The following is a 14,751-nucleotide window of genomic DNA, read 5'->3' on the forward strand; positions in this document are numbered from 1 at the left end:
GAGAGCAAACCTCAATAAATATTTTAGGCTTTGTGGGCTGAGAGGGAAGATCAAGGCTATTGTGTGGGCTCTTCTGTAACCATTTAAAATCTTAATGGTTCTCAGCTCACAGGCTGGAATAACCAGGTGACTGGATTAGGCTGTAGGCTGTCGGTTCCGCAAACCCAGCTCTAAGGCAGTGACTCTAGGTACAGTCCCAAGGATAGTCTGTGCGTCAAGAATGACCTGTTGGTGAAGAAAGTCTTTTCACCTGTCCTCACTCACGGGTACATCATCTCAGCAGCGTTAGCACCTCTGCTTCTGTATGTTCTGGCAGAGAAAGGACGCAAATAGAACGTGAGAACACATAAGTGCCTGTGTGCTGTTCACTAGCTGTTACGTCCACCCACTGCCGTCTTTGAGGATTAGAAACAGTGCGGGGGACAGTACTGAGAAGTACAGAAATTACAGAACCACAAGCATTATGGTTAAAATACACCAATGGCCAAATAGGAGATCGTGGTCTAGAACACTCCTTCATCTTCCAGCTGGACACTGAAATCCATGTGGATAGCCATCTGTCTGCTGGGTGTAGATTCCCAGGTGGTCCAGGAGAAGCAGAGGTGTTAGGAGATGGCCCAGCACTCTCCAGGCAGCAGCTGTGTCCGGATGCATAGAGGGTACCTGAGTGTGCATCTCCGCAGACACGCGTTTCCTCGGCTCATTACTTGAGCTCGTAGTGGCTGATGGGCGTGGCAGCAGTCCTGGTAAAATGGACACCGAAATACTTCAGTGATTCTACTTTTAGAATTTAAAAAGTTTTAGGAAAGCAGGGACCTTCAGGTGTATCAAGTGGCATTTCTGAATTTCAGTGATAATAAAGCATAAAAAGTAAAAAGATTTTGAAGGGACAAGAGGACACTTCTTGACCTTAAGAAAGAGGGAGGGAGTGGGTCTTTGGAAAAGTTCTCTCTATCATTTATGTTTCAAGTACAGGGCAACTTGAACCCCACAAGAATAGGGTGGGGAGGGGAAGGCTGCTTCAGGAGCCCCTCCCGGGGACTGCATATGATTTTGTTATACAAGAAGTGGGGGAGAAGGTATTGCTGCTCCTGTGTCCGGAGGTTGCTCAGAAAATTAAACAAGAACTTTTCCTGCAGTGAATCCTCTTCTCCCATCTGGCTGCCATGTTACAGGCGGAAACGCAAACGTCAGGCCTCCGTGCGTCTCCCAGAGGCCTGCTGTTCACCCAGCCAGGCGGGAGGCCAGGACGCTGCCCCCAATCCTGCCCCATGCCCCCCTCTACAAGCTGCTCTGTGGCCTTCTCCTCCCCTCGGCATAGGTCTGAGGATGTTCAGAGCTATGTGGGAGGACGCAGGCAGCCAAGCCAGGCTCTGATGAGATCTGAGGCGCTTGGACACACCTTCTCCCCCAGGTGCTGGCTCCCACCCCACTGGGATATTCTGCCCAGGAAGGTGTGAGTTTCTGCTAATGCTTCGCATTTGGATATTTTCCTCCTGGGTGGATCTCTCTTTCTCTCTCTCTCTCTCCCTCTCTTTTTTTTCCCCCCTTTCCCCTCATGTGCCCTTCTTTCTCTCCTTCCCTCCTTGTTTTTGTTTTTTGCTCTCGTCCCCCCCTCCTTCCCCGATGGTTCGCTGCTGGGCCGCGTTCCGTCCCTTCGCCCCCTCGCACCTGCTGCTGCTTCCTGCTGCTCTGACCTCAGGACGGGGCCTTCTTTATGGAGTTTGTCCGCAGCCCGCGCACAGCATCGTCCACCTTCTACCCGCAGGTCAGTCCAACCCCAGGGCCCCGAGGCCCGTGCATGCCTGTCCGTCGCAGAAGCCGTGACCTGACCTTCAGCTCGGCTCTGAACGTGTGGAATTGGGCCGAAGCCGAGTTTGAGGGGCAGTTGAAACTGAATTCAGTCTCAGAGGTGCATTTCCTTTCTTGGTGTTTGTGGTGACACAGGGGGATGAGGAGATTAACGTCAGAAAACATGCTAGCACGTGTGGCTTATGTGTTCCCGTCTTTGTCATGTGTTGCCACTGACTCTTGGCCACGGGGCAGCATCTTTCTATTTAGGTGTTTTTGTCCATATGACATAAGCAACATGATACATGCTGACTTAAGGGCAGAACTCTTGTTTTTTTCTTCCTAGTACAAGCAGATAAATTTATAGCAGTGTGGCAGGAAGTGGTGAAAAACAGAGCAAGCAATTACCACCAGGCATGTGCTTTGTCATAGACTGAGGGCGTGCGACCCTGGGCAGCTTGCCTCTGGACTGTCCTGAACTCGCGTGTCACATAAAGGGTTTGGACCCATCTCAAGGGGCTTCCAAGCCTTAAAACTCTTCAGTTACTATGTGCCAGGCTCATAGTATTATTTCATCTCATCCTCACAGCGTAGCCTATGAGTTAAGCAGAAGTTTTATCCCAGTTCTACAGATGGAGAAATTGAGGGCCAAAGAACTTGTGCTTCACACAGTACAGGGTTGAGCTGGGATTTAAATCAGGACCAAGATGCTTGATTCATTACCCCCACCCCATAATTAGCATCGGTCATTGCTGTGCTGACAGATCTTGGTGAAGAGAACCTGGGCTCCCTGCCCTTTATTGAGGCCCCTGAATATATGTGATTGACTTGGTCACAGAGATTTGAAAAGGAGGAGAGGGTTTATGCAGAGCAGGGCAGGCTCAGGAGGATGGACGTGGGAGGTTCGGGGCAAAGGTTTAGGAACACTTATTTGGTGGAAGTGAGAAAACCAACATGGATTGAGGACCTGCTCCACCAGCTACTGTGCAAAGGGCTTTGCAAACAGCCTGTGAGTCCATGAGGTACATGTACTATCACCCCATTTTCCAGATGAAGAAACTGAGGCTTAAGTATGTTGCCTGGTCAGAGGGCCCGGAACTAGCGAGTGGCAGAGCCCCTCCACTGTTCTGTAGTTCACACTGGTGTCTTCCCTTTCTTGGGAGGCCAGAGGGCATCTTGGGTCTGTGCTGGGCTCTTGCCAGTGAAAGTGTGACCCTGGGCAGGTCCCCGTCGGGGCCTCTGAGTCCTAATCCAGCAATCACCATCTGTAGGAGGCAACCTGCCCTTGTGGTTTAAAACAGACTCCGGTTGCAGTTTTTAACCTTTTACTTTCTAACAATAGACCCTCTTGTGAAAAGCGTCAGACTTAGATTAGAACTTAACCTAAGAAAAATCAACAGAGCCGGGAGAGAATTGTTTTATACATCCTATAATACTCCACACAGGTTCACGTGGTGGAATTCACCGGAAGAACAGAAGTGGATAAGTTCCTGGAATTGGAAACAGCAAACAGAAATGAGGAGTTTATGTTACCCACCATTAAAAAAAAAAATGATCCTGTGTAAGATGTAGTAAGGGAGCGCTCTGTACTGACGTGAAATTAAATTGAGCTGTGCTGAGTGCCGTGGGAGATACAGGGATGAACACGACGCCCTGTGGACGTTGCTTGTTTGATGTCTGTTCCCCCCTCCTCACCCCCAGATGGTGAGCACCATGAGGGCAGGGGAAGTTTGTTTTTTTTTGGGGGGGTGTTTGTTTATTTAACATTTTATTTTATATTGGAGTATAGTTGATTAACAATGTTGTGTTACTTTCAGGTGAACAGCAAAGTGATTCAGTTATACATATACATGTATCTATTCTTTTTCAAATTCTTTTCCCATTTAGGTTGTTATGTAATATTGAGCAGAGTTCCCTGTGCTATACAATAGGTCCTTGTTGGTTATCCATTTTAAATATAACAGTGTGTACATGTCAATCACAAACTCCAGGGGAGGGTTTTGATGAGGGGTGATATTCCTTCCTTCCCTGATGATATAAACCTTGGAAAACATCCTGGCTGTGGGGCTGGGGTTATTCTCCAGCTCTACAAGGTATATGGGATTCCGTCACGAGTGCTTTTACGAGGCCTCTCTGTGCCCGGATGGTGCTGGGTGGCTGGAGGCCAGGAGCCCTGCTTAAGCCACCTTGTCTCCAGGTGGGACACTGGCCTCAATGCACAGTTGAGGGCTGGGCTGGCGAGTCCTGCTGTGTCCTGGTGGCTGGTTGTCCTCCAGCAGGAGCAAGCAGGGCTCTGACAGGCATGGGGTTGGGGGCCATGGGGGCACGTGTTGTGGTTGATGCTCATCCCAGAGGCGTCCTTGGGAAAGCCCCCTCCCTCAGCTTCTCCCACAGCTTTGGGCGTGTGGGAAGGTGGGAGGAGAAGGGGTTGGTGTTGCCGGTGAGGGTTGTTGGTTGGTTTGTTTAATTAACTAAATGCCAAACTTTATTTGGATTTCACCGGTTTTTCTGTGAACGTCCTCTGTGTTCCAGCGTCCAGTCCGGGGCACCACGTTGCATTTAGCTGCCATGTCTCCCCAGTCTCCTCTGGTCTGTGACAGTTTCTCAGTCTTTCCTTGTTTTTTGGTTTTTTTTTTTTTTTTTTAATGACCTTGATGGTCTTGAGGAGTCCTGGCCAGATATCCTGTAGAAAGTCTCCAGATCTGGGTTGGTCTGATGTTTTTCTCATGGCGAGACGGGAGTTATAGGTTTTTGAAAAGAATCCTCAGAGGTGAAGTACCCATCTCATCACATCCCATGGAGGTCCACAAGGTTCACACAACATCATTGGTGACGTGAACCGTCATCGCTTGGTGACGTGGTACTTGCCAGCTGTCTCCACTGTGAAGCTGCTGTTTCCCCTTTCTATACTCTGGAAGCAGGTCACTAAATCTAGCCCACTCCAAAGAGGAGATGGGAGATTAAACTCACCTCTGGAAGGTCCCATCTGCACAGGTTTACTGGGGTCCTTCTGTAAGGAAGGTTTTGAACGAGGTTCCTAAGACAAAACCCACCCCAGACCAAGCACCTCCCTCTGCTTGGCTCTTTTCAGCTCTCCGTGTGAGACAACGACGGTTCTGTCCATCTCTTTGTCTGTCTTTTCCCACTGGTCTTATTCCAAAAAGTTTCTTCAGGTGGATTATGGAAATAAATGCAACCTCCAGAATAAAAATGTGACTAGATGGGGAAATTCAGGAAAAGAAAAAATAAGACAGGACATCCTACGAGGTCTTATAACGTACTTAGAGTTTCCTGCTAAATTCAGCTCTGCACTTCCTGATAGCCAAAGAAAAGTGGGAAACATCTGTTCCAGGATTCAGAGTGGTCATGAGATAAAGACAAACCAGTTGTTGGGGAGAAGCATAACTTTTCCTGGTATTAAGATCTGAGCAAAATGCCTTTTTCTGCAGCCTCTTTTTTTTTCTTTCTTTTTTAAATATTTATTTATTTGTTTATTTAAGCTGCACTGGGTCTTAGTTGTGGCACACAGGATCTTCATTGAGGCATGTTTAGTTGCAGCATGCAGGCTCTTAGTTGCGGCATGCATGTGGGATCTAGTTCCCCGACCAGGGATTGAACCTGGGCCCCCTGCATTGGGAGTGCAGAGTCTTACCCACTGGACCACCAGAGGAGTCCCATCTGAGCAGCCTCTTGAAAGATGGACGTTGTGTGATATGGAGCAGGGGTGGGACAAATCTGGCCCACCATCTGCTTTTGTCAATAAAGTTTTATCAGGACAAAGCCACCCCCCCTTCATTTACATCATCGATGGCTGCTTTTGTGCTTTTTCACTTATACAGAAACTGTATAAGTTTCAACAGGCTTTATAGCCCACAAAGCCTAAAATAATTACCATCTGGTCCTTGACAGAAAATATTTGCCAATTTCTGATTTAGAGGATAATTCTTAACCACTTCCTGGTTCAGGCTGGTGGGGCAATTCTCAGGGGCAGTAGATGAGAGATGACCCCACCAGAGAGGCAGCATCTAGAGGCTTCTGTGCCTGAGAACTGAGTCTAGTCCCCTCCGTTAGCTTCTAACTTAATTTTACGGTGTAGCATCTATTCCTAAGTCTTACTGGTTGGGGGCAGGTGGTGGCTGGTAATTGCAAGCTGCTTCTTGCTGCATTTCTCAGTATTTATGGTGCTGGCAAAGACTTGTTGGTCCTTTTTTTTTTGACAGTTCATTGAGCCTGATATAGGAGAGCAAATTGGTTCTTTTAGAACCAGGGGTGATTTTATCTCCTAGGAGACAATTGGTAATACCTGGAAACATTTTTATTTGTCACAGCTGGAGCAGAGGGAGATGATAAGGGGGTCATTACTAGCATCTGGTGAGTAGGAGCCAGGGATGCTGCTCAGCACCCCAGGATGCACAGGACAGTTCCCACAAGAAAGGCTTATCTGGCCCCTAATGACAATAATGCCATGGTTGAGATGCCCTGTTTTAGTTATTTTATTATTATTATTTTTTACTATTTATTTATTTGGTTGAGCTGGGTCTTACTTGCAGCAGGTGGGCTCCTTACTTGCGGCTCTCTAGCTCTTTAGTTGTGGCATGTAAACTCTTAGTTGCAGCATGCATGTGGGATCTAGTTCCCTGGCCAGGGATCGAACCCGGGGCCCCTGCATTGGGAGCATGGAGTCTTAACCACTGCGCCACCAGGGAAGTCCCGAGATACCCTGTTTTAGAAGGAGTGATTTTTCCATCATCCAATAGAGTATCTGATAATATAAGGCTCCATTCTGGAAGTACTCGAGAACCCCACGTAAGACGGACTAGGAGTCTTAGATTTTTCCAGAAGTGCTCTGGAAGGCTTGCTGTTCTCTCCAGATGTTTGCTGTGGGGTGCAGCCTCTCTAGGTGGGCAGGTCATAGTCCTGCCCTCCAGGCTGTTTAAAGGGAATGAGACAGATAGAAAACCATGACATGAAGCAAAACCTGGCAGCTCCCAGGCAGGGGTCAGAGACCCAAAGTAGAGAGACAGTTTCTGTTTGGCGATGGGGGCAGAGTGAGTCAGGGAACGTTTCACTAAGGGAGCAGCGTTTGAAACACAGCGTTTGTACCCTGTGGTGGCGGGGAAGGGAGTCCCAGGTTGGTGGGGCACACAGACAGTTTTAAACACACAGGGTTGACTTGGCTGGAAACAGAGCCATAGGTGAGCGTGGGCAGGACAGTTTGAGCCAGAGCTCCGGTGCCACGAGTCAGTTCTCAGTTCGGTAGCTCAGTTTGAGCCAGAGCTCCGGTGCCACGAGTCAGTTCTCAGTTCGGTAGCTCGTGAGGAGACTTGAAAGATTTCAGAGTAACGGAGTGATGGGATTGGAGCTATCCTTTAGGACGATGAAGCTGGAGTGCTCACAGGTAGGGTGTGTGTGAGGTGGGTGGGTCAGTGGGAGCCAGGCGGTGGGGCAGGCACGCCTGAGGGGTCATGGGAGTCGGCGGAGGGGAGGCCACAGGACGAAGCCTCTCTTTAGAGGTGAAGCTGGAGAAGGGAGCTTCAGATGCACCTGAGCTGTGAACCTGGGCAAATGGGAAGACTGATTGCACCTGTGACAGACGCGAGTGAGGAAGACTGGGGGCCAGGAGAGCTGCTTGTCTCTAACCATGCTCTCTCCCTTCTCCCAACCCCGAGGAATGATGCTGACTTCTTTACTCCTTTGGTGGGGGTTTTCTTTAGTGTAAATCTTGTGGTTTGACTCAGGTCCTGGTCCCAGGGGTTCACTGTGCACCTTGGCCTCCCGTGGCCTCAGTTTGGGGCACAGGAATCCCCCCCCACTGGCTCCAATAGAAGGGGGCACACGCCAGCAGGGTGGTCCCTGGACTCCTTTAGCTCCTCAACCAGGGACTAGCGGGGACTGGGAATGAGAGGAATGGGTAGGACCGTGCGTGTGAATAGCCTGATTTTTTTTTTCCCTTTGGTGTTAACTTTTAAATCTCCTACAGGTGTCTGTGGACCAGACGGCCACCCCGATGTCAGACAGCACCAGTATGGGGGTGAGCACAGGCCAGTCCGTGGACAGAGGCAACAGCCAGACCTTTGGGAACTCGCAGAGCTCAGGGGAACAGGGCTTCCCCTCTGCAAACTCCAGTGACAGCAGGTGAGACTCAGAAAGGCCAAACTCATGCTCCTGGGCGGTGGGGCTGGTCTGACCTCAGAGGCTGCAGAGGCCGGGGGTCCGGATCCCAGGCCCAAGGTCTGACTCGGCCACAAGTTATATCTGGGAGCCCAGACAGTCAGTCCTCACCAGCACCTTTCGACAGGGCTAGTGGTCAGTGCCCTGCCTTCCTCACAGGACAGCTAAGAGGTTGCCACAGAGACACAGAGAAGCATCAGGCACTGTGCAGGAGTGGGCTTCGGGAAGGGGGCCCGGAGTGAACCCGTCCTGCTGCACGGGGCGTCCGTGGCCTGATGCCTTGCCTATGTCAGGTGCAGTCAGTCCACGCCACCTGAGGAAATGGACGAACAGTGAATGGGTCGATTATCATGCCCCAATGTGGCTCTTTTCTTTTTTTTTTTAATTTTGGCCACGCTGTGTGGGATGTGGGATTTTAGTTCCCTAACCAGGGATGGAAACCGTGCCCCCTGCAGTGGAAGTGCAAAGTCCTAACCACTCGACTGCCAGGGAAGTCCCTCCATGGCTCTTTTCTTGTTCCTGAATAACCAGGGGAAAAAGAAGCTGCTTGGAGCTCATTTGCTGGAGGAAGTGCCCAGCTTTTAATGCTGTTGTCAAATCTGAGAAACTTTTTTATATCCTTCCCAGCTGCGTTTGGTTTATCGTAATTCTGTCCAGTCTGCTCTTGTTCCCTCACTGCACTGACTGAGTGGTCCTCAGCTAAGTGGTCTAAGAGACATGACTTTGGACCTTTTCACCTGAGCGCAGAAGGTCATCTGAGGCAGCTCACCTGGCTGGTCCCCGTCAGCGGCCACGCAGTTTCCTTTGCATGTCACACATCCTGTGCTGGATTTACCTGCATCTCGACTATACTGGCTGGTAGAGGTGGTCAGTTTGGAGGCGGCCGCAGGCCTGGCCTTGTCTGGCCTCTGTCGTCTCCCCAGGCCCACGTCCCTGCCAAGTCTGGCAGACGCTTCGGCTCCGGCAGCCCAGGGCACAGGAAAGGCGTGCACTTCTCTGCTTCCTCGTTGCTCACGTGGCAGGTTCTCTTCTGCTTTTGGAAGAGGAACTGGGAATGTTTAGGCTGGAGATGAGAAGGCCAAAAACAACACGAATCAGGACCAATGACTGAATTACAGAGAACACACTCTATCTCACGATAAAGAGCTCCCAAGCAGCTGGTCCTGCCTCAGGGAAACGAGCTCTCTGCCACTGAAGATGTTCACACAATGGAGCGGCCTCTGTCCAGACTCTTGTCGCGAGGACTCAGGCATTAGTTCACTTCCAGGGTCTTTAAAGTCTTCTTTAACCCTGAGATTCTGAAATGCTCCAGTGGGTCCTGGACCCACCTAGTAGGAAGAGGAGGCTGGGACTGAGGAATGGGAGGGGTTTAAGGAGCTTCCGGATAAGCCCCAGGTTTGTTGTGATGGGTGGCCCTGTGTGTCCCATGCCCAGTAATCTGGGCTCGGTCGCTGAGTATTAAGCATGTTTAAGGGACCATAGTACCATCGAGGAAGAACTCGGGCAGCAGGTGACGGAAAGATCTGGGCGCCGGAGCAGGCAGACGGGATTCAAATGTCGACCCTGACGCTTCCCAGCTCTGACTTTCACCAGCTCCTTTTACGTCTCCAAGTTCCAAAGGGTGGATGTTACTGTTACTGTGTTTAGTATGGTCTACCATTTTGGACTTTGTGGGTGTCAGTCCCCTGCACAGTATTTTACACACACTAACCTCACAGCAACCCTGGAAGACAGGAATAGTATCATCCACAGTTTTCAGATGGGGAAACTTAGGCCAAGAAAAACCAGAGGCCCTCCAGCTGATGGTGATGATCCTGGGATTCTGCCCCCTGTGCTCTGACCATGTTACCTAGCGTTCTTTGGTGAGATTAAATGATGTGATGTGTGAAAGGCCCAGAGCATTCTTCTAGAGAGATTTCTTGGAAGGGGTCAAGCCTGACAGATTATTCAGAGGGGAGATGCTTATTAAAGGAAGCAAGTTTGGACACAAAACCACTTTGAATCCTTTTTTTTTTTAAACGTATACACTTTGGAAGCAGGAACCCCCCTGTGAGATATCTCCAGGATGTAACTGTCCAGAATTTGCTTGAATGCCTTCAGTGTCCATATCATCCTGGTTTCCAACTCTGTAAGAAGCAGAGCAAGAGGGTCAAGACTCGGGGATTTCACTCTGCTTCTCTGTGTTACAGCTCTCAGCAGTTGGTGGCCAGCTCCTTGACGTCCTCCTCCACCCTGGTGGAGATCCTGGAGGCCATGAAGCACCCCTCGTAAGTGGCTTCTCTCATGAATGAGTGCAGGGGTGGGAGGATCCCGTGGCCCAAGCTGGGGTGGTGCTCAGGCAGCGTGGTTTGGTGGGTTTATACCTGACTACTGCTCAGCAGCTGTGAGACCTTGGGTGAGTTACTTGACCTCTCTGAGCCTCTGTTACCTTGTTTGTAAAGTGGGATTATAATGGTTGATTCACAGGATCAATGTGAGGATTGAATGAAATAATCATGTAAATTACCCAGTGTAACGCCTGACAAGCATAGGTGTTCTCTGAAGGCCAGGTTCTCTCCTCCCCCTTCTCCTTTTCCCCTGTAACACCTTCTTTTGTCCTGTCACAGGGATTTCTCTGAGTCTAGGATTAGTGTGGAGAAATTGAGCTGTGGGGATCCTCACTTCAGATATCAAATGCTTTAGTGGGGTCCCTTCTTTTTTACCTTCTCTTCCTGCTTGTTGCCACCTTGGAACTCAGGACAGGAGTCCAGCTGCTCCCTGAGCAGAAGGGCCTCTCACCGTGCTGCTTCATCAGTGCAGAGGTGGTACACTGGCTGGTGAACAACATGGATGGGGTGCAGACGCAGGCCATGGCCATCGACATCATGCAGGTAAGACCACAGAGCAGGGGCCCTCGCCAGTAACGAGGTCACCAGGTGGAGTAAGAGTCTGTTTTTAGTCAGTGTGAGGCCTGTCTGGGATCAGCGAATCACAGAGCAGGTCTTGGTTCGAAAGGCGCTACTTTACCTTGACTTAAACATCGGGCATAATCTGCCACCGGAACTGAAATGTTTTGGGCAGAATCTGTGCTTTTGACCCTTGGGGGAATCTCTGTGAAGGATCCCCAGGCAGTGCCCTCCCTCTGCCTCAGCATCTTCTTGGCACCCTGTGTGTCCTCTGTCGAGCACTGGGCACAGCAGAGTGGGGTCTGTCCACATCTCATTCGTCCTCCGCCCTGACCAGGCCCCCCTAGCGCAGGCCATCCCTTACTGTGCGTTTCCACATCACCAGTGCCCACTGTGTTGCTTGGCACATGGTAGGCACTGAGCAAGCACTCGCTGAATTTAATGACACTGTTCTGAACTGGAATTAAACTCGAGAGGAGGGGAAAGGGAGAAGTCGGTTCACACCGTCCTGTCCACACAGAGGCCCCCATGGGGAATCAGTGCCGTTTGATCAATACATGTCTATATAATAAAATTATTAAAAACATGCATGAAAATTACATTTCGCTAACCATTTATTTCTGGAGAGAGAGGAAAGGGAGCGAGACATGGGAGACTCCACAGAGATTTTTTATTTTTTATTTTATTTTATTTGGCCGTGCTGCACAGCTTGCAGGATCTTAGTTCCCCGACCAGGGATCGAACCCACACCCTCGGCAGTGAAAGTCCTAACCACCGGACTGCCAGGGAATTCCTGAGATTTTTTTTTTTTTTTTTAAACAAAAAGCTCTGAAGTCTGTATAGCAAAAAGTTAAATTAGTTGAAGTGGGCTGATGATATGACTTGGATTTTCTTTATACTTTTCTGTATGTTTGAAATATCTGATGATACTGTATTATGCATTTGCATTTTATAATATAATTTACACCAGGCACAGCATTTAACACAGTGCAGTCATCACCGCTGATGGGGGTGGAGAGTGGGGTTTGAGGGCTGCACCTCTGAGATGTTCCCCTGCAGGACTTTCAGAGCTTCGTTGTCTCTCCTTCTAGAAAATGCTGGAAGAGCAGCTCATCACACACGCCTCTGGCGAAGTCTGGCGGACCTTCATATATGGCTTCTATTTCTACAAGATAGTGATGGACAGAGAGCCTGAGCGAGGTGAGGCGAACTGTTGCCTGTGGGGCAGGTGTTTCCTGGTGACATGCTCCGTTAAATGACAGTGCTTCTCGGGCTCCTCGTGTGATGCTGTCCCCTAAGTTGACGGATCCGTCAGCCTCCTTGAGCATCTGTACTTACTTTGAGCATCACCAGAGTGACAAAGGGTTTCTTAAAGCCACAGTACATTCTTGGTGAGCACGATGTGGATGGAAGGTAAACCTAAAAGAGGCTGAGGGAAATGATGAGGAAATGCCCGCGGCTCATTTGCTGGTCTCTGTCTTTACTCACAGCGCCCCCGACCCCCACTCAGTGCAGGTGGGTCTGAGTATAACATGACAGCTCTCATCTAACTGAGAGCACTTTTTACTTGCTGGGCCTTCAAACTCCATCTCTTCCCCCAGGAAGACGAGCAAGCTTTCCAAGATAAATTTCAAGTATTTTGTTTTTTAATGAATAAAAGGAATTCCCAGAAGGGGAGCAATTTCCAGCCTGGTCAGAGCTGCAGGCACCCAGGGTTCCGACCAGCATCTCCAGTCCCTCCCGAGCGCACAGGGACCTTGGAGGGGAGTGACTCCCACCCTGCAGACAGATGGCTTCTCGGCCTCTGGGCTTCAGGAATACTCCATCAGATGAAGCGGCTGGTGCCACTCACTGGCGCTCTTATCCAAGCATGTATTGGAAGTGGATCCGTCTAGGTTTTTTCCTCGTAGACACCAAGTGTGTCCATCACCCCTCTTCCCTTAAATTCGGAGTTTGACCAGTAGACACCCACCTTACCTTCAAGGTGAAAAACCCCCAGTTACTGTCACATGCTCTGAAATTAGAGGTCTGAAACCGGGGATAAAATATTTTTTTAATTGAAGGAGAGGTTACATAACATAAAACTAACCATTTTAGTTATTTATTTATTTGGCTTTTTTTTTTTTTTTTTTTTGGGGCCTTGGGGCACAGCTTGCGGGATCTTGGTTGAATCTGGCTGGGCCACTGCTGCAGTGAAAGCACCAAGTCCTAACCACTGGACCACCAAGGAGTTCCCAAAACTAACCATTTTAAAGGGCAATGGCATGGAGTATTCTAAGTGTCATGCAACCACCACCTTTATCTAGTTCCAGACCTCTTCCATCGCCCTGAAAGGAAACCCTGTCCTCATTAGGGCTCCCTCCAAAACTCCTCTTCCCCCAGGCCCTGGCCACCACCAGTCAGCTTTCTGTCCCTAAAGACTGGCCTGTTCTGGACATTTCACCCAAGCGGCCTCACGCACTCCGTGGTCTTTTGTGTCTGGCTTGTTAGCGTTGTGTTTTCAGATTCACCCATGTTGGGCGTGAACCGGTGAGAACACGAGAGCTTGCACTGAGGGCTCCCCCCTCCCCTCTGCCCTTCCCAGTGGCCGTGCAGCAGCCCACTGCCTGGCACACGACGGCGGTGGACGACTTCGCCAGCTTCCAGCGCAAGTGGTTTGAGGTGGCCTTTGTGGCCGAGGAGCTCTTGCACTCGGAGATCCCTGCCTTCCTGTTGCCCTGGCTGCCCAGCCGGCCGGCCTCCTACGCCAGCAGGCACAGCTCCTTCAGCCGCAGCTTCGGGGGCCGGAGCCAGGCGGCTGCGCTTTTAGGTAGGTGCCCAAGCAGGTGGAGCCCGGGGATGCACTGGCAGGTGGCTGAGCAGAGGGGCAGCCAAAGGGGCAGTGCCACGGGAACCAGGGTTAGGGCCCCCGTGGCTGTCACACTGTGACTGTTAGCATCACGGCTCCTGTGCGGCTTCCACCAGCCTAGTGGGTCAAGCTCATCATTGTCCCAGCCAACCAACAGGGCTCAGCAGTTGTCAAATCAGGGCAGGACACTAATCTTCCATGGACAGGAGGGGACAGACAGTGTGGCCACTTTTCCCAAGAGGCTCAGGACACAGTGGATGTGAGCTGGTGCTCCCTGCTGGTTTAGCTCTTGCCAGAGGCTGTCCCATGACTATAACATCCTAGGACCTCAGAAGAAGAAGGGACCTCAGAGGTGGTCCATTCCAGGCACTCACCCTGTGCGTGACCCTCCTCTCTGCCCTCCCTCCCCAAATGTGCTTACCCCATCAAGGGATACACACTGGGATTCTTCTCTCCCCTCCTTGGTTCCTGCAGCCCTAAGATGGGGTGAGCACCTGCTTATTAAACAGTGGTGACCTCTGCTCTCAAGGACCGGACTGATGGGTCGAGATGTGAGCGTCTTTAGAAAATGCATGCTCTAGGCAGGGCGTCGTGAGATTTCCCTCAAAGGCAGGTTGGAGAGACCCTCAAAACCCTCTGGATGGAGGGAAGCAAACGTAACATAGGCCGAACTCCAGGGAAATTCCCTATTCTACTTGGTTAGCCCAGATGTGCCCGGCTAATTGGAATTCTTGCCTAGCTGGTGGAATGGAAACGTTACTAGTCGTCACAGTTTCCAGATTCTCAGAGTTGCTCAGGGCCAGCGTGGCCAGTGCTTTGTGTGAGAGGCAGGGGACAGACCGCCGCTTCTCACCAAGGTCTCCACGGGGGTGTGTGCAGGGTCCCAGCCCGTGTGCTGCACTTACCCCTTGGTTAGGGTTACTGCTTCTGGGAAATGCGTCGTCATTTTGGTTCTGGAGGCTATCCTGACAGTTTCTATAGGGACATCCTCATTTCCAAAGTCTTCTGCAGCTGCTGGTACAGCCCTCTCGTGACTGCCATCATCTGAAGCTCAGG

General features: G+C 50.5%; 1 protein-coding gene across 12 annotated transcripts in view; it reads left to right on the forward strand.

The window, feature by feature from the left end:
- DEPDC5 (DEP domain containing 5, GATOR1 subcomplex subunit) overlaps positions 1–14,751 on the forward strand; it is a gene marked incomplete at its 5' end in the record, with an annotated part of 87,823 nt that overhangs the window by 63,013 nt on the left and 10,059 nt on the right. For 8 of the 12 annotated variants that reach the window (XM_079717911.1, XM_079717913.1, XM_079717915.1 and 5 more), the window contains 6 exons: positions 1,703–1,768; positions 7,772–7,926; positions 10,152–10,229; positions 10,700–10,832; positions 11,939–12,047; positions 13,432–13,656. In XM_079717911.1, the coding sequence (XP_079574037.1) occupies positions 1,703–1,768; positions 7,772–7,926; positions 10,152–10,229; positions 10,700–10,832; positions 11,939–12,047; positions 13,432–13,656 (766 nt within the window). Of the gene's footprint in view, positions 1–1,702; positions 1,808–7,771; positions 7,927–10,151; positions 10,230–10,699; positions 10,833–11,938; positions 12,048–13,431; positions 13,657–14,751 lie in introns of all 12 variants that reach the window. The other 4 variants (XM_079717914.1, XM_079717916.1, XM_079717909.1 and 1 more) reach the window with 2 other exon arrangements.

Source organism: Hyperoodon ampullatus (assembly GCF_949752795.1).
Source record: "Hyperoodon ampullatus genome assembly, chromosome: 13".
Taxonomy (NCBI): domain Eukaryota; kingdom Metazoa; phylum Chordata; class Mammalia; order Artiodactyla; family Ziphiidae; genus Hyperoodon; species Hyperoodon ampullatus.